This window comes from Loxodonta africana, chromosome 8, assembly GCF_030014295.1.
Source record: "Loxodonta africana isolate mLoxAfr1 chromosome 8, mLoxAfr1.hap2, whole genome shotgun sequence".
NCBI classification, from domain to species: Eukaryota; Metazoa; Chordata; class Mammalia; order Proboscidea; family Elephantidae; genus Loxodonta; species Loxodonta africana.
In genome coordinates this window covers 105,217,144-105,239,894 of record NC_087349.1, presented here as the reverse complement: position 1 = coordinate 105,239,894, position 22,751 = coordinate 105,217,144, and the positions used below count along the sequence as shown (strand labels likewise).

The window sequence follows — 22,751 nt, the reverse complement described above, 5'->3', positions numbered from 1 at the left end:
ATTTGAGAGACAGTTTTGCTGGATATAGGATTCTTGGCTGGCAATTTTTCTCCTTCAATGCTCTCTATATGTCATCCCATTGCCTTCTTGCCTGCATGATTTCTGCTGAGTAGTCTGAACTTACTCTTATTGATTCTCCTTTATAGGTGACTTTTCCCTTATCCCTGGCTGCTCTTAAAATTTTCTCTTTATCTTTGGATTTGGCAAGTTTGATGACAATATGTCTTAGTGACTTTCTTTTGGGATCTACCTTATAGGGGGTTCAATGAGCACCTTGGATGGATATCCTTTCATCTTTCATGATGTCAGGGAAGTTTTCTGCCAGCAAATCTTCAACAATTTTCCCTGTATTTTCTATTACGACTCCCTGTTCTGGTATTCCAGTCACTCGAAAGTTATTCTTCTTGATAAAGTCCCACAAGATTCTTAGGCTTTCTTCATTTTTTCAATTCTTTTATCTGATTTTTCTTCAAATATATTGGTGCCAAGTGACTTATCCTCCATCTCCCCAATTCTGCATTCCACTTTCTCAAATCTGCTCCTCTGACTTCCTATCAAGTTGTCTAATTCTGTAATTTTATTGTTAATCTTTCGAATTTCTGAATGCTGTCTCTCTATGGATTCTTGCAGCTTATTAAATTTTTCATTACATTCTTGAATTATCTTTTTAATTTCTTCAACTGCTTTATCTGTGTGTTCCTTGGCATTTTCTGTATATTACCTGACCTCTTTCCTAATGTTGTTTCTGATGTTGTTCCTGATGTCCTGAAGCATTCCGTCTTTTTTATTCTGCCCCTGGAAATTCCAGGAATACATCTCCATCCACAAGAGTCCTTGATTCTCTGTTTTGGGAGTTTATTGAAGCAATCATGGTCTATTTCTTTATGTGATTTGATATCGACTGTTGTCTCTGAGCCATCTATAAGTTATTGTAATAATTTATTTTATGTTTGCTCACTGTGTACTATCTTTTGTCCATTGTTTTGTTTCAACATACCCAAATAGGCTACTAGAGTGTGCTAACTGGATTATTGGAGCCTTTGAAGAACTAATGTCCTGTTACCAGCTGGTTAGAGCTGTTACCAGGTATATGAGCCTATAAGTCCGTTCACTAATCTTGTATAGACTCAGCTCAGGTGTCCTGATAGCCAGTTACCTAGTGTGTGGTGTAGGCTCTCACCTGCTATCTCAGAGGAGTGGTGGTGATGGTTGTATGCACTGGTTTCTGGTAGCCGCAGGGGGTTACAGTCTGAGGATGACAGGGTGCTGACAGCCTTCCCCCAGTGTGAGTGAGGAAGGAGTGTCTCTGTTCTCCAGAGCACTCTGGTGGGAAGGCTCTATAGCTGTACTTTAGGCATCCAATGCTTACAGCTGTAAAGACTGGTAGGCACCACTATCGTCAGACCCCTTTCGTGGGCAGCTAGGTGGCATGGATGGAGCCTCAGTCCTCAGGTCCTTGCTGTGGGTAAGTAAGGGCTCTGTTTAATAGGCAGAGTGCTATCAGACCTCCAAAACCCACCTTTCTGCCACACAGCTGAAACAATTACAGTCAGACCTCCAACAGATTTGCCCTTGCATTATAATAACCACCTGGTTCCATGTAGGGGTGAAAGCCAAAGTCTGTGGATCGCTTATGCCTGGATTGGAGCTGCTTCTGCTCTGAGTTCCAGTTTAGGGGAGTTGGGAAAGTATTTTTTCCCCATTTGTTAATTTGATCCTTCTCCCAGGCCTAGAGAGTGCAGCACGTTCTACCTCAATTCAATTGCTAAACAAGCTGGCTGGGGTAGGGGGGAAGGGATCAGATAGATAGGAGAGAGTACTTTCAGAGGAAGGAGCTATAAAATCCACATGGTAAGTTAGACAAAATCACTTATCTTGTGTCGAGAGCACTCTTTCATCTCAGATTCCAGAGGCCTGTGTATCCTGTGTGCCCTGGCAGGGTTCCCGCTGAGATTGCACCAGGGGGTTAGGGCTGCATCCCACATTTGGCTTTAGCTGAAGCAGCTTTGTCCTAAACCCCATAGCCAGACCCGCGGCCGTCACACCAGGGGGTTGGGGTGCCGGCATTTTGTTTGCCTTTTTTCACTGAAGCAGCCACTTCCTAAACGCTGCAGCCAGCCCTGCTGTAGGCACACCACAGGGTCGGAGGTGTGCAACTTTGCTTGCCTTCTTTTGCTGAATCTACTGTGTCTCAGGAAACTACCATCAGCCCTGCCACATTCGGGCTGCAGAATGGTGCCAGAATCGACATGACAGCAACAGGTTATTATAATACAGGAGACTTTCTTTCTTTTTTTTTTTTTTGTTTACATTATTTTATCGTGAGGAAAATTAACCATACAGGAAAGAAGAGAGGATAGTATAATGAGCTGGTTTACCTACATTTAACTGCAGTATTGTAATATAAAATTATGTTGCTGTTAGGTGCGATCAAGTCAGTTCCGACTCACAGTGATCCTACATACAACAGAACAAAACACTGCTCCATCCTGTGCCATCCTCCCAATTGTTGCTATGTTTGAGCCCATTGTTGCAGCCACTGTGTCAATCCATCTTGTCGAGGGTCTTCCTCTTTCTTGCTGACCCTCTACTTTACCAAGCATGATGTCCCTCTCCAGGGACTCCTGATAACCTGTCCAAAGTATGTGAGACTAAGTCTGATCATCCTCGCTTCTAAGGAGCATTCTGCCTGTGCTTCTTTCAAGACAGATTTGTTTGTTCTTCTGGTAGTCCATGGTATATTCAATATCCTTTGCCAACACAATAATTAAAAAATTATAGACATCATGATATTTTACCAAGTAGATCAGTATGCAACTCTAAAGAAGGGGGAGGCATTTTCTTATGTAAGACCATTTTCTTACATGACCATAATACTATTATCATACACCAAAATTAACAATCTTTGACTAACATCTAATCCAACCCATATTTAAATTTCTCTACTCTTCCTCAAAATATACCCTTTCCCTGTGTGATGTAAACAGTTAAAGCACTTGGCTGCTAACCAAAAAGTTGGCAGTTTGAGTCCATCCAGAGGTACCTCCAAAGAAAGGCATTGGATCTACTTCTGAAAATCAGCCATTGAAAACTTTATGGAGCACAGTTCTACTCTGACACACACAGGATCACCATGAGTCAGAATCAACTCAATGGCAACTGGTTTATCCTCAGCTTGTTTGAACTGGAATACAAACAAGAGTTACATATTGCAAGGTTGTCTTTTTTTTTTTGCCTTAGGTGAAAGCTTACAGAGTGCATTAGTTTCTCATTAAAAAATCAACACACAAATTGTTTTGACATTGGTTGCCAACCCTGCAATATGTCAACACTTTCCACTTCTCCACCCTGGGTTCCCTGTTTCCATTCATCCAGTTTTCCTGTCCCTTCCTGCCTTCTCATCTTTGCTTTTGGAATAGTGTGACCATTTAGTCTTATATACATGACTGAACTACAAAGGACGTTCCTCATGTGTGTTATTGTTTGCTCTATAGACCTGTCTAATGTTCGGCTAAAGGGTAAACCTCAGGGGTGACTTCAGTACTGACTTAAAAGGGTCTCTGGGGACCATACTCTCGGGGTTTCTCCAGTCTCTGTCAGACCAATAAGTCTGGTCTTTTTTGTGAATTTGAATTTTGTTCTACGTTTTTTTCCTATCCTGTCTGGGATCCTCTATTGTGATCCCCGTCAGAGAAATATGTGGTTGTAGCCAGGTACCATCTAGCTGTTCTGGGCTCAGTCTGTCAGAGGCTTCAATGTAATGTCTCTTAAGTTTCTTTCAATAGAAAATTCCCATCCTCTCCTTTATTTTCCATGATTTATTGAAGGAACCAAGTTATTTAATTAATTAATACCTTATTTTCTCTGTGTCATTATACTAACATGATATACGGTTAGGATCATTTGTTTCTATTTTCCATTTCTAGGTATTGCTTTTTTATAAATTTAATTTTTGAACCTGTAAAACATTTACATGGCTTCAAATTAAAAAGTGCAAGGTATATTAGGAATACGTTTTTTGTTTTTCTTTTTTCATAAATTTTAATTATTTTGTTGTTGTTGAGAATATACACAGCAAAACATACACCAATTCGACAGTTTCTATGTGTACAATTTAGTGACATTGATTGCATTCTCAGATTGTGCAGCCATTTTCAGTCTCATTTTTTGAGTTGTTCCTTGTTCATTAACATAAGCTCACTGCCCCCTAAGGTTCCTATCTAATCTTTCTAGTTGCTGTTGTCAATTTGATCCCATATAGATAGCTCTTGAAAAAGCATAATGCTCAAGGGAGGCCTTTTGTTTTTTTACATTTTGCTGTTTTTAATGAGAGCATTGGGCCTCATCCACTCTCACTGGATTAAAGGTCTCTCTCTCTCATCTCTCTCCATCTCTACTGTATCATTGCATCAACCAAACCAAAAAGAAAAAAACCTATTGCCATCGAATCCAACTCATAGCAACACACAGGACAGGGTAGAACTGCCCCATAGGGTTTCCAAGAAGCAGCTGGTGGATTTGAACTGCCATCTTTTGGTTAGCATCTGAGCTCTTAACCACTGCACCACCAGGGCTTTGTTGCATCAACAGTCCCCTCTTTTACTGGCTATCTTCATCAGCATAAGTACATGCTGATCTCTCAACTAATCACAAACACATGCCCTTCAATCCCCTATCCTCCTCTAGTGTCATTTCTCTACTCCCCTGCAGAGGAGAATCTTTAGAAAGAACTCTCTAGGAACACTGCTATCACCTTCTCAACAAATATCCACTCTTCAGCCTCCTCCAATCTGACTTTTGCCTCCAACACTCAAATGAGATCACTTTTGTCGTGTCACAAATGAATTCTATTCTACTGCCCAATTATTGGGCACTTTTCTGTTCTCATCTTATTTCATTTCCTGCAGCATCTGACAGAATTGACAATTCCCTTTCCTTTCAACCCTCTCCTCTCCTGGTATCTGTGGTGCTGTGTTACAATCTCCTGACTTCCTCCTCAACAGCCTCAGTTCTGGGTTTCTGAGTCCTTGCCCTGGATAATCTCATTCATTTTCATGGCTTTAAATATACTCCATCTGCTGACTACTTCCAAATTCAAATATTCACTTATCCATTAGCCTCCTTGCCATCTCAGCTTGTGTGTCCAATAATTATTTCAAATATAACTTGTCAAAAATGGGTATTTTCGCTCTTATTAACATTGTGCTGGAGGTCCTAGCCACAGCAATTAGGCTAGACAACATGATCTTATACACAGAAAACCCTAAAGAATCCTCAAGAAAACTACTGAAACTAATAGAAGAGTTCAGCAGAATATCAGGTTACAAGATAAACATACAAAAATCAGTTGGATTCTTGTACACCAACAAAAAGAACATCAAAGAGGAAATCACCAAATTAATACCATTCACAGTAGCCCCGAAGAAGATAAAATACTTAGGAATAAATCTTACCAAAGACATAAACCCCCACGTGTCTGTCAGTTTGTCGTACTATGGGGGCTTGTGTGTTGCTATGGTGCTGGAAGCTATGCCACTGGTATTCAGATACCAGCAGGGTCACCCATGGAGGACAGGTTTCAGCTGAGCTTCCAGACTAAGACAGACTAGGAAGAAGGACCCCGCAGTCTACTTCTGAAAAGCATTAGCCAGTGAAAACCTTATGAATAGCAGGGGAACATTGTCTGATATAGTGCTGGAAGATGAGCCCCCTAGGTCGGAAGGCACTCAAAAGATGACTGGGGAAGAGCTGCCTCCTCAAAGTAGAGTCAACCTTAATGACGTGGATGGAGTAAAGCTTTTGGGACCTTCATTTGCTGATGCGGCACGACTCAAAATGAGAAGAAACAGCTGCAAACATCCATTAATAAGTGGAACCTGGAATGTACGAAGTATGAATCTAGGAAAATTGGAAATCATCAAAAATGAAATGGAATGCATAAACATCGATATCCTAGGCATTAGTGAGCTGAAATGGACTGGTATTGACCATTTTGGGACAATCATATAGCCTACTATGCTGGGAATGACAACTCAAAGAGGAATGGTGTTGCATTCATCGTCAAAAGGAACATTTCAAGATTTATCCTGAAGTACAACACTGTCAGTGACAGGATAATATCCATACGCCTGCAAGGAAGGCCAGTTAATACGACTATTATTCAAATTTACGCACCAACAACCAGGGCCAAAGATGAAGACATAGAAGATTTTTATCAGCTACTGCAGTCTGAAATTGATCAAACATGCAATCAAGATGCATTGATAATTACTGGCGATTGGAATGTGAAAGTTGGAAACAAAGAAGAAGGATCAGTAGTTGGAAAATATGGCCTTGGTGATAGAAACAATGCCGGAGATTGAATGATAGAATTTTGCAAGACCAACGACCTCTTCATTGCAAATACCTTTTCACCAACATAAATGGTGACTATACACATGGACCTCACCAGACGGAACACACAGAAATCAAATTGACTACATCTGTGGAAAGAGACGATGGAAAAGCTCAATATCATCAATCAGAACAAGGCCAGTGACCGACTGTGGAACAGACCATTAATTGCTCATATGCAAGTTCAAGCTGAAACTGAAGAAAATCAGAGCAAGTCCACGAGAGCCAAAATATGACCTTGAGTATATCCCACCTGAATTTAGAGACCATCTCAAGAATAGATTTGATGCATTGAACACTAGTGACCGAAGACCAGATGAGTTGTGGAATGACATCAAGGACATCATCCATGAAGAAAGCAAGAGGTCACTGAAAAGACAGGAAAGAAAGAAAAGACCAAGGTGGATGTCAGAGGAGACTCTGAAACTTGCTCTTGAGTGTCGAGCAGCTAAAGCAAGAGGAAGAATTGATGAAGTAAAAGAACTGAACAGAAGATTTCAAAGGGCCTCTCGAGAAGACAAAATAAAATATCATAATGACATGTGCAAAGAGCTGGAGATGGAAAACTAAAAGGGAAGAACACGCTCAGCGTTTCTCAAGCTGAAAGAACTAAAGAAAAAATTCAAGCCTCGAGTTGCAATAGTGAAGGATTCCATGGGGAAAAAAATATTAAATGATGCAGGAAGCATCAAAAGTAGATGGAAGGAATACACAGTCATTATACCAAAAAGAATTAGTTGATCTTCAACCATTTCAAGAGGTGGCATATGATCAGGAACCGATGGTACTGAACGAAGAAGTCCAAGCTGCTCTGAAGGCATTGGGGAAAAACAAGGCTCCAGGAATTGATGGAATATCAATTGAGATGTTTCAACAAACAGGTGCAGCGCTGGAGGTGCTCACTTGTCTATGCCAAGAAATATGGAAGACAGCTTCCTGGCCAACTGACTGGAAGAGATCCATATTTGTGCCTATTCCCAAGAAAGGTGATCCAACCGAATGTGGAAATTATAGAACAATATCATTAATATCACACGCAAGCAAAATTCTGCTGAAGATCATTCAAAAGGGGCTGCAGCAGTATATCAACAGAGAACTGCCAGAAATTCAGGCCAGTTTCAGAAGAGGACGTGGAACCAGGGATATCATTGCTGATGTCAGATGGATCCTGGCTGAAAGCAGTGAATACCAGAAGGATGTTTACCTGTGTTTTGTTGATTTTGCAATGGCATTTGACTGTGTGGATCATAACAAACTATGGATAACACTGTGAAGAATGGGAATTCCAGAATACTTAATTGTGCTCGTGAGGAATCTTTACATAGATCAAGAGGCAGTTGTTTGGACAGAACAAGGGGATACTGATTGGTTTAAAGTCAGGAAAGGTGTGCGTCAGGGTTGTATTCTTTCACCACACCTATTTAATGTGTATGCTGAACAAATAATACAAGAAACTGGACTATATGAAGAAGCACGGGGCATCAAGCTTGGAGGAAGACTCATTAACAACCTCAGTTATGCAGATGACAGAACCTTCCTTGCTGAAAGTGAAGAGGACTTGAAGCACTTACTAATGAAGATCAAAGATCTTCATTAGTATGGATTCAGTATGGATTACACCTCAACATAAAGAAAACAAAATTCCTCACAACTGGACCAATGAGTAACATCATGATAAATGGAGAAAAGATTGAAGTTGTCAAGGATTTCATTTTACTTGGATCCACAATCAACAGCCATGGAAGCTGCAGTCAAGAAATCAAAAGACGCATTGCATTGGGTAAATCTGCTGCAAAGGACCTCTTCAAAGTGTTGAAGAGCAAAGATGTCACCCTGAAGACTAAGGTGCACCTGACCCAAGCCATGGTATTTTCAATTGCATCATATGCATGTGAAAGCTCGACAATGAATAAGGAAGACTGAAGAAGAGTTGACGCCTTTGAATTGTGGTGTTGGGGAAGAATATTGAATATACCATGGACTGCCAAAAGAACGAACAAACCGTCATAGAAGAAGTACAACCAGAATGCTCCTTAGAAGCAAGGATGGCGAGACTCCGTCTTACATACTTTGGATATGTTGTCTGGAGGGATCAATCCCTGGAGAAGGACATCATGCTTGGCAGAGTACAGGGTCAGTGGAAAAGAGGAAGACCCTCAACGAGGTGGATTGACACAGTGGCTGCAACAGTGAGATCAAGCATAACAACGATTGGAAGGATGGCGCAGGACCGGGCAGTGTTTCGTTCTGTTGTGCATCGGGTTGCTATGTGTCGGAACCAACTTGACGGCACCCAACAACAACAACAAAAGATGTAAAAGACTTATACAAAGAAAGCTACAACGTAGTACTGCAAGAAACCAAAAGGGACCTACATAAGTGGAAAAACATACCTTGCTCATGGATACGAAGGCTTCACATTATAAAAATGTCTATTCTACCAAAAGCCATCTGTATATACAATGCACTTCCAATCCAAATTCCAAAGACATTTTTTAATGTGATGGAGAAAGAAATCCCCAACTTCATATGGAAGGGAACGAAGCCCCTGATAAGTAAAGCATTACTGAAAAAGAAGAAGAAAGTGGGAAGCCTCACTCTACCCGATTTTATACAGCCACAGTAGTCAAAACAGCCTGGTACTGGTACAAAAACAGACACATAGACCAATGGAACAGAATAGAGAATCCAGATATAAATCCATCCACATATGAGCAGCTTATATTTGACAAAGGCCCAGTGCCAGTTAATTGGGGAAATGATAGTCTTTTTAACAAATGGTGCTGGCACAACTGGATATCCATCTGCAAAAAAATTAAACAAGACCCATACTTCACACCATGCACAAAAACTAACTCCAAATGGATCAAAGACCTAAACATAATGTCTAAAATGATAAAGATCATGGAAGAAAAAATAGGGACAATGTTAGGAGCCCTAATACATGGCATAAACAGTATACAAAACATTATTAAGAATGCAGAAGAAAAACTAGATAACTGGGAGCTCCTAAAAATCAAACACCTATGCTCATCCAAAGACTTCACCAAAAGAGTAAAAAGACTACCTACAGACTGGGAAAAAGTTTTTAGCTATGACATTTCCAATCAGCCCCTAATCTCTAAAATCTACATGATTCTGCAAAAACTCAACTACAAAAAAGACAAATAACCCAATTAAAAAATGGGCAAATCATGTGAATAGACACTTCACTAAAGAAGACATTCAGGTAGCTAACAGACACATGAGGAAATGTTCACGATCATTAGCCATTAGAGAAATGCAGATCAAAACTAAAATGAGATTTCACCTCACTCCAACAAGGCTGGCATTAGTCCAAAAAACACAAAATAATAAAAGTTGGAGAGGTTGTGGAGAGATTGGAACACTTATACACTGCTGGTCGGAATGTCAAATGGTACAACCACTTTGGAAATCAATTTGGTGCTTTCTTAAAAAGCTAGAAATAGAATTACCATACGATCCAGCAATCCCACTCCTCGGAATATATCCTAGAGAAATAAGAGCCTTTACATGAACAGATACATGCACACCCATGTTCATTGCAGCACTGTTTACAATACCAAAAAGATGGATGCAACCAAGGTGCCCATCAACTGATGAATGGATCAATAAATTATGGTATATCCACACAATGGAATACTACACATCGATAAAGAACAGTGATGAATCTGTGAAACATTCCATGACATGGAGGAACCTGGAAGGCATTATGCTGAGTGAAATTAATCAGTTGCAAAAGGACAAATATTGTATAAGACCACTATTATAAGATCTTGAGAAATAGTTTAAACTGAGAAGAACACATTCTTTTGTGGTTACGAAGGGGGGGGGCAGGGAGGTAGAGTAGGAGAGGGGTATTTACTAATTAGATAGTAGATAAGAACTACTTTAGGTGAAAGGAAGGACAACACTCAATACAGGGAAGGGCAGCACAACTGGACTAAACCAAAATCAAAGAGGTTTCCTGAATAAACTGAATGCTTCGAAGGTCAGTGAAGCAGGGGCAGGGGTTTGGGGATCGTGGTTTCAGGAGACATCTAAGTCAAATGGCATAATAAAATCTATTATGAAAACATTCTGCATCCCACTTTGAAGAGTGGCGTCTGGGGTCTTAAATGCTAGCAAGCGGCCATCTAAGATGCATCAGAGTCTCAACCCACCTGGATCAAAGAAGAATGAAGAACACCAAGGACACAACGTAATTACGAGCCCAAGAGACAGAAAGGGCTACATGGACCAGAGACTACATCATCCCGAGACCAGAAGATCTAGATCGTGCCCGGCTACAACCAATGAATGCCCTGACAGGGAACACAACAGAGAATCCCTGAGGGAGCAGGAGAACAGTGGGATGCAGATCCCAAATTCTCATAAATGGTCTGACTGAGAGTAGAAGGACCCCGGTGGTCATGGCTCCCAGATCTTCTGTTGACTCAGGACAGGAACCATTCCCAAAGCCAACTTGTCAGACATGGATTGGACTGGACAATGGGTTGGAGGGAGATGCTGATGAGGAGTGAGCTGCTTGGATCAGGTGGACACTTGAGACTATGTTGGCCTCTCCTGCCTGGAGAGGAGATAAGAGGGTGGAAGGGATTAGAAGCTGGCGAAATGGACACGAAAAGAGAGAGTGGAAGGAGGGAGCGGGCTTTCTCATTGAGGGGAGAGTAACTGGGACTATGGAGTAAGGTGTATATAAGTTTTTATGTGAGAGACTGACTTGATTTGTAAACTTTCACTTAAAGTACAATAAAAATTATTTTTAAAAAGTGGTTATCTTGATTTTCCATCATAAGGCACTTTTTACTCACACTGCCACCAGTTGCCATCCAGTTGATTCTGACTCATGGTCACCCCTTGTGTGTTCACAGCAGAACTGTGCTCCATAGGGTTTTCAGGTTTTCAGGGGAGGAGCCTCTAGGTGGACTCAAACCTCCAAATGTTCAGTTAGCAATTGAGAGCATTAACCCCTCACCTCACTCAGACTTCCTAACAGGGCTTCCAACTGGTTCCTTCAGGTTCAAACCCCTGCTGAGAATTTGCATTTCAATCAAATTCTCTTCAGAGAACTTTCATTCCCACCCCAGATATACAGAATCAGAATCTGCATTTTAACAGTAGCTTGTTATGTATAACTTCCTGAGAACTTGTTATAAATGCAAATTTTCTGCAGGGGTTCAAACCAGACCCACCTAGTTCCAAGCTTCCTAATAGCATTCTGTTGCTCAAGCCAGAAATCTGGGAATAATTCTTGATTTCCCCCTCTCTTGTATTCCTACAAGCAAGTAATCACCAAGTCCTGTTGAGATAGGGAAGAAACAGGGACTGAGCCCCTAAGCACGGAGCCCTGCAACACCTGCAACTTGCAACTTACTTACAATACTATGCGTTTGGCTAATGCAAAACCCCCATCCTGGAACGCATGATGAGGAAAGAACAAACAACATACTTCCTTGTAAGATGTTTTTCAGAAGGACAGACCTGGTCTGGTCCCCAGAGCATGTGCAGACATCCACAAGGTGACTGACGGATGAACCAGGAATCAAACCAGCACCACGGGAGGGACTGCGCAGGCACAATGCCCCATAATAAGTCCTGCTATGAATCCCAGATGCCTCTGGGGCAGGAGCCATCTGGAAGCCATCTTAGAAAGCTGTTGCGCGTGTACTGTAGTTAACAAATCCCCGCTCAGAATGGGCCACTTCCTGGAAAACTCCACCTATAGCCATGAATAAACATAAATCCCTTCCCACTCAAAAACCTTTAAAAACCCATGCAAGTTCTTCGTTCTGGGAGACAGGGGTAAGCGTTGCCTAGGCCCGCCTCATCTCGCTTGCAAGCCTCTTCAATAAAGCTTTGCTTGTGTGGAAAGTTCTCTGTGCCTCACCTGTTCATTCTTGAGCAGTGAAAGGCAAGAGTCTCCTTCAGTTAAAGGTGTAGAGGTGCCAGCAACACTGCCCTTAGATTTCTGAAATATATTTCAATTTCCTCTAGCTCTTTACATGTCCACTGCCCCTATCCTGGTCCATGCAACATCATCTCTGGACAAGATCACTGCCAGAGACTCTGAGCCTGTCTCCCTAGATCCTTTTTTGCCCCTCTCCAATGGACTCTCCTTGCAACATCCCTGCCTATCACTCCAAACCTAATGCCAGCTGGACTCAGGATATGCTATGGGAGTGGGGGCGGCGGGTGTCAAAAGGAGCCACTTCTGAGCTGGATGTGGGCTGGGAGGGAAAGAGATAAATAAAAAATGAATAGGGTTTTGCTGGAGCAACTCATTGGAATGGTTTATTTACCAAGATGAGGAAGAAAGAATCAGGTACAGGACTGGGCTGGGGCGGCGGCAGGGGGTGTCATCAAGAGTTCAGTGCTAATTCTGAAATGCCAATTAGCCAAGCAGAGGTGCACAGTAAAAACAAAACAAAGCAAAACAAAAAAACAGTTGCTGTCGAGTCGATTCCAACTCATAGCAACCGTATAGTTGGATAGAAATATGGGACACAGACATTTGTTGAATGAATGAATAAATGAGTAAACCAAGCTAAAAAAAAAAAAAAAAACAAGCTAGGCTACCAGAAAATAAGCAAATTTAGGGGAAAAGATTTGGCAGAATTGTTTGGGTATAACGCATTTGAGGGACCTTGTGATATTCTAATGGAGCTGTCTGGTAGTATTTGGATATATGAGTCTAGAGATCAATAAGGAAATTAGGTTAGAGGGTCATCAGTGAGAGTGTAAAGTATGGAAAAGATTGCACAGGGAGACTCCTAGAAAATTAAAATATTGTTATTTAACATTTTTCATTCTAAATTAGTGTTACTGAGTCTGATGTGGGAATATGTTTAGCAGCATCCTTGGTTCCACCCACTAGAACCCCTCTCCCTGAGTTAGGAAAACCAAAAATGTCTCCAGACATTGCAAATGTCCATCTGGGGGATGACAGGGAGGAGGAGGAACTGTCCCTGATTGAAGACTGCTGAATTAGAAGAAGGTCAGTGAGAACACTGGTACTTCTTTTTAGCCATGGAAATATGAATATTTGGGTATATTGGAGCAAAGAAGCCTTGGTGGCACAGTGGTTAAGCACTCGGCTGCTAACCAAAAGGTCAGTGGTTCTAACCCATCAGGCACTCCATGGGAGGAAGCTGTGGCAGCCTGCTTCCATAAAGATTACAGCCTTGGAAACCCTATGGGGCAGTTCTACTCTGTCTTATAGGGTCACTATGAGTCGGAATCGACTCCATGGCAATGAATTTATATTGGAGCAGTAGCAACGTAACAGTAGCATTCTGAGCTTTTATCCTGAAAAATGCTCCCGGAAAGGACTTTACAATTCAGCGGCTGCATGGACCCCAAGGGTGTATGTAGGGCAGAAAAGAAGAGGCTCAAGGAGACCCCCCTGAGTGAGGCACAGTAGCACAGGGCAGAGGAAGGAAAGGCTGAGTATGGTGAGCGGAGGCTTCGTTTTGTCAGGAGCCTGCGGTCTATGCTCAGCGTTAGAGAGGGCCTTTGCTCCTGCAGCAACCCTGTCTGCCATCCATAGGCTGATGGCTTTGGTAGAAACACTGAAACATTCCCAGCACTGGTGCCAACTGACAGGGGATAATTTCCTTTGAAGACTCAGTGCAATTCGCCTGCTGCCCCCTAGCGAGACCGCACGGTGATGCCTGGTAAATTGTGACAGCTCCTGATTCTGGTTTCAAGGCTGAGCTGTCAAGCCGGCGCTGAGCTTGAATAACAAGGCCCAGAGACCAGGGCCCGCAGGTCCGCTAGCTTCCTTGCTCCGAATTGCATCCCTAACCATCATTAAGGTAGAGGCGAAGGCGCAGGAGGACAAGCAGAACCGGAGGAACATGCACAGGGTAAACCACCGCAAAAACGTTTTCAAAAAGGTAAAAAATGGCCTGGTGAAGAGTGGGCCAGGGCATCCTTTTGACCACCAGGGGGCGTGCTCTCCGTTGTCTTAGGTGGGAAGGGTCTTCACAGGCTGCCCAAAGCTGTTGCTGCTCTTAATGCCCTTCGCTGTATTAACTTATGAAGAACAGCCGTTCTGTTAGGGACACAGATTAAAATGCTATTAATACAGTCAAAATCCTTAAGAGTTGCAGCTGAAGACAGAGCATCTATTTTTGTGTATGTGCCAGGAAAAGAAATGCTAAGCATAGAAAGTGGAGTTCCGTAGCAGATTTAGAAACGGTGCTGGGTAATCTTGTCCCTCAAACATCAATTGCACGTGGGAGGGTGGGGCCATGGATAGAAAACAGTTCTCTGAGGCGAGTGTTAAAGCGATGCCCCATCTCTTTCATCACTAGACAACTATAAAAACACAAAACCAAACTTGTTGCCATCAAGTAAATTCCGACTCATAGTGACCCTGTAGAACCACCCCATATGGTTTCCAAGGAGCAGCTGGTGGACTCGAACTGCCGACCTTTTGGTTAGCAGCTATAGCTCACTACACCTCTTAACCACACTACTAGGGCTCCATACAACTTTATATATTCATATATACATACGTATATATATATTGCATAAAACAAAACCCTCACACATCCGTATGTTTCATTTGGGTTAAGGTCTTAAATAAAGGATTTTGAACAGAGATGTCTTTTGTGTTAAAAAGATTCTGGCTGCTGTTTAGACTCTATATAGGAGATCAAGGTGGAACCACACAGACCAGTTAGTAGGGTACTTCAGTATTCTAGGCAAGATGTTGGGGGTTCTGTTCAGGGTAAGAGTAGCGCAGCTAGTGATAATGAGTCTGATTCTGGTAGATACTGAATGCTGAACCAGGGGATCTGCAAATTTGGTCATGGACTGGATGGGGGGGGCACAAAGAAAGACCAAGGATGACTCTGAGGTTTGGGACTGAGAAACCAGAATACAGTTGGCATCATTTGAGATGGAGAAGGCTGGGGAAGTAGTAAGACTGAGAGAGAAGATATTGAGTTGGAGATACCAAATATAAGATTACCTGTTAGACAGTCAAATGGAGATGCTGAGTAGGCAGCTGAATATGAGTCTGGAGTTCAGGGGAGGGGTCGAGGCCAGAAATATTAAATTAGAAATTATCAATACCTGGTTGATATTTGAAGTCATTAAGACTGGATGAGATCACCGAGGTGAGTGAAGTTACAGGGATTCCAAGGATGGAGTCTTGGGGTACTCTAAAGTTTTAAAAGGTTGGGAGAAGAGGGGGAGTCAGCAGGGGTGAAAGAGAAGGAACAGCTAGTGAGGTAAGAGAAAAAAGAAGAGTGAAGCCAAACGAAGACAGGAGAAGAGGAGTGACCCATGCTGTGAAGGTGGCCAATCTATCTGTGAAGCACGGCTATATTGTCAGCAGTCTGAGGGTGGGTCTGTGGTGGTGGGTGTGTGGTGCACCACGGTTAAGAGGTAAGCTTGGCAGGAAGCAAAATAACAAATCCTGGGCTCAGGGTGGATACAGGAATGATGGTGAAGGAAAGGAAAATTGAAATTAGTGACAGGAAGTTAAGGAGGCTATTGCTATAAAGACAGAAGAACAAAGTGTAAAATAAGCTAAACAGATATACTAGAAGGAAAATAGGAGGACACCCTTAGCAAAGCTTTTCCGTACTATTGAATTGGCTTACTCTTCTAAAAAATCTATTCCACAACCATAAAATATAAATCTCCTGAACCATTTAATAAATTGTGAATAAACATTTTTGATTTCTTGAAATGCTGAGAACTATTTCTACCATCTAAGTAAATTAACACCAACACTTGCATATGAACATAATTAATGTTACAGAATTGTACACCCAAAAAACAATGAAGTGGCAAAGATTTTATTACATATATGCTTACCACATAAATGGGTAATTCTAAATAGCTAAAACAAAACAAAAATCCCAGAACACAACCTTTTCATGTTGGCACAACTACCATCTTTAAAAATAATACTGAGAACTCAAATAATAACCCATTTCCAGGTATTACTTAAATGAAAGTATTTGAGTATTGTGTAAGGAAAACCACCGACAAGCAAAAACCAGAGCAAAAACAAACAATTCTTGCTATGAATTTTAAAGTATTTGTTTTATTTTTCTCTTCTGGAGGTTTTATGCTTACAGTGTATGGACTCTGTACAAGCATTGTTTATTCATGATATATTCCTCAAATTATTCCCCACAAAACTAACTCCTTGTAAAGAATGATTTCAACCATACTGATGATTTAAAAATATTAACAGGTATAAAACAACATAAGAAAAAAAATCTTCATCATTCAGGAAAAGTGTTTTACTGTGAAGTTATCCTCTTTAAACATCTGTGGTGTCAATTCTGGGTAAACCAGGATGGTCGCTTCCGGTCTCGTTCAATGATCCTCTTGCCCTGATCTTGTTCTGCTGGTGTCTCTCCCGCGTACAGAACCATTGTCTCTGTGGTAGGAGCCTTAAAAGGACCCCCTTCTGCTTTCCCTATCTGTCTTCTGATTTCTGCAGTCTCCTTGCGCACCTTCTCATAGCAATAGCCACAAAGGACGTGTTTCTGTTTCAGGTGACCACATTCAGGACAAACGTCTATATTATGCTTTAAAGAAAATGAATAAAAAACATATTTTAACAAGGTGTATTATAATGCACAAATAAAAGTGACAGGAATGATGCTTACATTTTCACTCTCTGAGAATGTTCATGTTGTGTGAGTTCACATACCATCTAGTTAAACAGGGAAACTGAGGAGAAAGCAACACTGAGTTTGAGTAAGTAGAAAAACTGGGACTAGAACTCAGGCCTAGTGACTTTGAATCTGGTATATTTTTAATTACACACAGCAGTCAGACTTATTTAAAAAGGTGCTCTAGCCCTCTTAATCCCAAATAAACCAAAGAAATCTCCGAAAAAACCTATTGCCATTGAGTCAATTTTGACTCAGAGCGACTCTACAGGGCAGAGTGGAACTCCTCTGTAAAAACGGTGTGGCAGAGGTGCCTGACCTCCTCTAACTTCAAAAGAGGGAAGGAAAATCAAGATCAGCAGCCCGAGGCTGATCCCTATTAGGCAGAGGTCAGACATGCCTCCTCATTCCGCCATCTTTACCAATTCTGATACCAACTGTCCCTCCTACAACACTCTCTACTTCTCTGCTGAGTGTGATAATTCATTGCAATGGCCACACAGAACTCACAGACAGTACTCACGACTATGGGTTTATTAGGGAAGTTAACAGGTTACAACTCAAGTTCAGGAATGCTTAGGATACAGGTCTTCCATCAGGACAGCCTCTTCTCAGCCATTCCTGCAAGAATGCCTCTCTCTGGCCCCTTGGCCTCTGCCCTGCTTGGACAAGTGTTATAAAGCTTTTTTTAGCTCTGCCGGTAAGTGCTCAAAGCACCCCAGTCCACCAGTAAGCCTCGGCCTGAAGGCGCTCAGCTGTAGCTATGTGGTCAGCAAACCTAGCTTCACCAAGTGCCCAGAGACACCCTACTTCACCAATAAGCCTCCTGCCCAAAGGTGCTCAGCTTTCTCACTCTGCGGCCTCCTGGCCCACTGCACCGTCTACTGTTGATCTCCTGCCTCTGCTGCCGGCATTTGTCTGCCAACACTTCTGCCGGGTGTTACAGCTCTGTCTTTTGGTCTTCCGGTTCCAGCAGCTTCTCAGCGCAGGGATCCCGGGTCCAAAGGACACCACACTCTGCTCCTGCCTCTAAGATGGCAAAACGGACCGATCCCTTTGTTAGGGTTCCATATACCTTATTTGCATAGTCTCACTCAATCATTACGTGACAGTCACAAAGACTTTGGCTAGAAGGGCCATATTAAGGGTTTCCAAGGCTGTGAATCTTTATAAAAGCAGAATGCCACATCTTTCTCCTGTGAATGGCTGGTGGGTTCAAACCACCAACCTTTTGGTTAGCAGCTGAGCACTTTAACCGCTGTATCACTGGGGCTCCTTTGATTCCAAATACTAAATAATAAGGAGTACACCAACATAATGAGCTAATCTGTGCAGCCAGCAACTTAAGGAAAAGACCAAGGAAAAGTAAATTCATTTTTTTCTTTCAGTCAATTTTTGGGAAAACAAGATCAAAAAACAGTATGAGTTGGCTTGCCCTGCTTTATTACAGTGTCATTTAAATTCCTGTAAAATGTATAAGTTTGGTATATGGTGAAATTCTTCTTTTTGTAAATACCATGATTATTCCTTAATTGTACAAGTCTCTTGTCATAATACATTTGAGGGTATTTTAATGAGTTTTTGTACATGTCTACACAATTTTTAGGTCCTTGGGTGGTGCACATGGCTTGCACTAGAATACAAACCCAAAGGCTGGTGGTTCAAACTCACCCAGTGGCCCTGTAGAAGAAAGGTCTGACCTTCCGTAAAGATTAAAAAAAAAAATGAGCCAAGAAAACCCTATGGAACTTGGTTCTACTCTGTAACACATGGGGACACCATGAGTTCCAATCACTTGATGACAATGGGTTTGGGCTGTCATCCAACTTTAAATATAAAATAAGTATAAAACAGCACAGCTGCTGTGGAGTGCCATGAAGTAAACAGTAGTAGAAATCATGAAATCAGAAAGCCATGAATTAACAGATCAGCAGTAACAGGCTCTTTAATTTTTGTCCATTAGATCAATGAAGAGAGTGCACCCACATGTGGGTAATCTGGAATTGTCTGATTAGGGAAAGTTCAAGAAAAACAATGTGGGCTCAGGAATCAGACAGCCAGAGCTCAAATCCTGGCTATACCACTTAACAGCTCTGTGACCACAGGTCAATTCTTTTTGCCTCAGTTTCTTTGTTCTAAAAGCTGGGAAAATGTAATTTACTCTGGAGGGTTACTGTGAAGACTTGATGAGACAATACATATTATAGGTATTATAGGCACTTAGGGTTGCTATGAGTTGGAATCCACTTGACGGCAATAGGTTTGGTTTTTGGTAATGTACATTAGCTATTTTTATTACTTACCTAAGGATTTCCTTCCTAGTATTTTATTGGACATGGTGAAGAACACTGTATTAAATAATAAATATTAAATTTAATTATATTAAGTATTAAATATTTGTGCTAGTAAAACGCAAGATTCAATAGTCCTGTCTCTAATTTTAGATGCTGCCAGTTAGATGTTTACCCCTATGTGGTTCAAAAATCAGAAAGCTCAGGACTGTTAATGCTCCTAATCCCAAAGCCACGTAAGGGCTTTATAACCCAGTACTCTGTCCCATCTCCACACTGCCTTCCCTGACTGTGTTCCTAACATTTAGGCTAGAGGACAGCAGGCATACATAATCTGAGAATATTTTATTTAGGCCAAAAGAAAACAGACATATAAAATCTGAGAACAATTTGTAGGCTGTATGGATATCCCATGAGGAGGTTCACCAGCAGACTGAGGAAAAACACACTGAGTGCTAATGAATTCCTTCTAGCCAGTCTTTTGTGACTCTCACACAATGATTGGGTGGCAGCAAATTAGGTGTATGGAACGCTAATAAGGGGATTAGTTAGTTTTCTCATCCCGCTATGCTTAAAGGGAGACATGGACAGAGAGGGGGAGGAGCTGTAACACAGAAGACAGCTGCGCACAGCAGCAGCAAGAGTGATAGCTGCATGAGACAGCAGGAACCAGAAGACCAGTGCGATGTGGCTGTGGAGCGGCTTGTGGACGCAGAGCTAAGAGCTGCAACACTTGCCCGAGAAGGGCCCAAGCAGGATCCAGCAGAAGGCGAGAAGAAGCTGTCCTGATTAAGAACTATATCCTGAGTTGTTCCTGTTACTTCTGAGTCATTCCGAATCCCGAGTTGCACCCTGTTACTTCCCTAATAAACCACTTAACTGTAAGTACAGTTTGTGAGATCTGTGAGACGTTGCAGTGAATTATGGAACCCAAAGGCTGGAGGGAGAGTACTGAGGGGAGAGAAGTAGTTGACGGTAGAGATGCCAGAGTGGTACAGCAGTTTGGAGAAGTTGGACATTTGGGACATCTTTAACCTCCACCTCATAGGAACCAGCTTTGTGCTGATCCTTAGAAAAGAAAGTATACATTTGCACACCCGCAAAAAATTAACACATTACCTTAACTTTAATAAGTTTCTGAGGGTTTCTTCTCCTACACCGGTTAACTTCAATACTGCGTCTGTTTTTGGGAGCTGCCATCCAAAAGATACCATCCAAAAGGCTGGAAATCTCCTTACTTCCACTGGTATCATCTGCTTGTTCTCCAACTATCGCTGGGCCCTGGACTGCTAATGCTGGTCCTATAAAATAAAACATGGAGTTACAGAGTCAGATTCTACTTTTTAAATGATCATTTACTGATATTATTCTCCTTAAGAATCTACGGTCATTATACTGATACTTATATATACCATATATATGTACATATACACCACATAATGTATATGATTTGATTAAAGATAACTCAGAATTCAATAAAAACATTTAACAGGAAAACTTAGCAATTGAAAAGCTCATGCAAGAGGCCATAAAAAACACAAATGGAATTTTTTAAGACGAACCTGCTGAAATGAGATCACTGAAATTCTATCGAGTTTTTCACCTCATGAAATACAGAACTAAGGGCTTTAGTAGCATATATAAATAACAGTCTGAGAGGCACTTAACTAAAACAAAACAAAAAACCAAAAAATCCCACCCACTCAATTTTCCATTCTACTGGGTAGGCAGTGCCTAGTTTACAAACAATACACGTAAGACTGAGATTCCCCAAATGCACTTCCAACCCACACTGCCTATTCACCCTTTGTTATTATATGCAAACTGAGACAAGTTTGTCACATAACCTGGTAGAGATTTATGTCACTTAGGTATTAATATTTAACCTTGATTCCTGTCTGTTCTCTAAGGAAAAGAGCTAGTTCACCATGTCTTTGTATGATATGCATTAATTAATGTAACTATCAACATTTCACTTTTTTAAAAATTTGCTTATGAGAGATTCTTTTATCCTTTCCTTGCTATTCCTCAGACCGGAAGTACTTCTCTAACACTTAACAATTTTTTCAACGTACTGTATCTAAAAGTGATTCAGTGATTCAGAGCAGACTGGGTTTGAATTCAGGCTCTGCCACTTTCTCTTGGTGTGACCTTGGGAACTCTCTGAGTTTAATTCAATCCTAAAGTGGAAATACCTTAAGGGGGTTGTTGTGAAGATTATCCTCGGAAAATCCACTAGATGGTAACTTTTTTTTTTTTTTTTTTTATTTAAGCACATTAAGGTTCCTGAGTGGCACAAATGGTTAACCGTTGGACTACTAGAAGAAAGGTTGGTGTTTTGAACCCACCACACCCTCATGAAACAGGCCTGGCGATTTGCCTCCAAAAAGTCACAGCTTTGAAAACCCTATAACCAAAAAACAAACAAAAAAAAACACCAAACCCATTGCTATCGAGTCGATTCTGACTCATAGTGACCCTACAGGACAGAGTCGAACTGACCCAGAGAGTTTCCAAAAAGCGCATGCTTGATTCGAACTACCAACCTTTTGGTTAGCAGCCGTAGCACTTTAACCACTATGCCACCAGTGAAAACCCTACAGAGCCGTTCTATTCTGCACACATAGGGTCGCCAAGAGACGCAATGGGCGCCACAAAAACTAAGAACTTAGCACGTTGTCTGCTCTCTGTTCAGACTGCCTGGCTGTTACCACGTTCGGGTATATTAGCTAGTAAACGTAGGATACCTTACAGATCGAGTAGAATGTAAACGTCAAAGCTGTGACAATTCTGACGTTCAAGGCGCTTCCAATTAAAATTAATTCCCGGTGGAGACACGGGGACCAGACTTCATCCCCGCAGAGCTCAAACTCCTCAGACAAGGAAACATTCCATTCCGCGTCTACCAACGTTGTGAAGGGGCTGGAAAGGATGGATCCAGATAGCAGCGGGCCTTGATGCCAAGCTAAGACTCTTGGATTACAGTCCGTGCACTAATGGGACAATCAGGCTTTTCTTTTTTTTTGCGACGGAGAAGAATGGCAAAAAGGGGTGTCTACAGTTTCTAATTGAACGTCTGAAAAATGTCCCCTACGCGCAGTCGCGTATCAGAACATAGGACGAGGGCACAGGGTATCATCTATGTCTACTGCGCTGCATAAGGTCCCCTCATTCAACGAATTCCCCACCGCGACCTTCTTTACCTACCCGAAGGAAGGCTGGGAAAGCCCAGTCGGCTCTGCGGAAGGTTCCGCTGCAGCCGCTCCAAGCAGTTTCGGAGCAGCCCCCGGGCTGACGGCCACGGCGGAAGAACCAACACCAGCATGGCCGACGCCATCTTCCCAGCCTGAAGACAACTCACTCCGGGTTCCTGGGGCTGGCCCCTGCATCGAGCATGCGC

At 41.9% G+C, this 22,751-nt stretch overlaps 1 protein-coding gene across 2 annotated transcripts; it reads right to left on the bottom strand.

Annotated features, from left to right (window-relative positions):
* Positions 1–16,451: 16,451 nt before the first annotated feature.
* MRPL32 (mitochondrial ribosomal protein L32) lies at positions 16,452–22,728 on the bottom strand. Of its 2 annotated transcripts, XR_010322781.1 has the most exons (5): positions 22,559–22,728; positions 20,471–20,652; positions 17,914–18,089; positions 17,055–17,118; positions 16,860–16,973 (listed from the first exon to the last, which is right to left on the bottom strand). XR_010322781.1 is itself a non-coding variant. In XM_003407283.4 (3 exons), the coding sequence occupies exons 1-3, from the start codon at positions 22,686–22,688 to the stop codon at positions 16,719–16,721; spliced, it is 567 nt and encodes a 188-aa protein (XP_003407331.1). In that variant the 5' UTR covers positions 22,689–22,721; the 3' UTR covers positions 16,452–16,718. The 2 variants fall into 2 exon arrangements, 1 of the variants encoding a protein (XP_003407331.1); XM_003407283.4 differs by lacking the exons at positions 17,055–17,118; positions 17,914–18,089 and having other exon boundaries at positions 16,452–16,973; positions 22,559–22,721.
* Between the last annotated feature and the right edge of the window lie 23 nt (positions 22,729–22,751).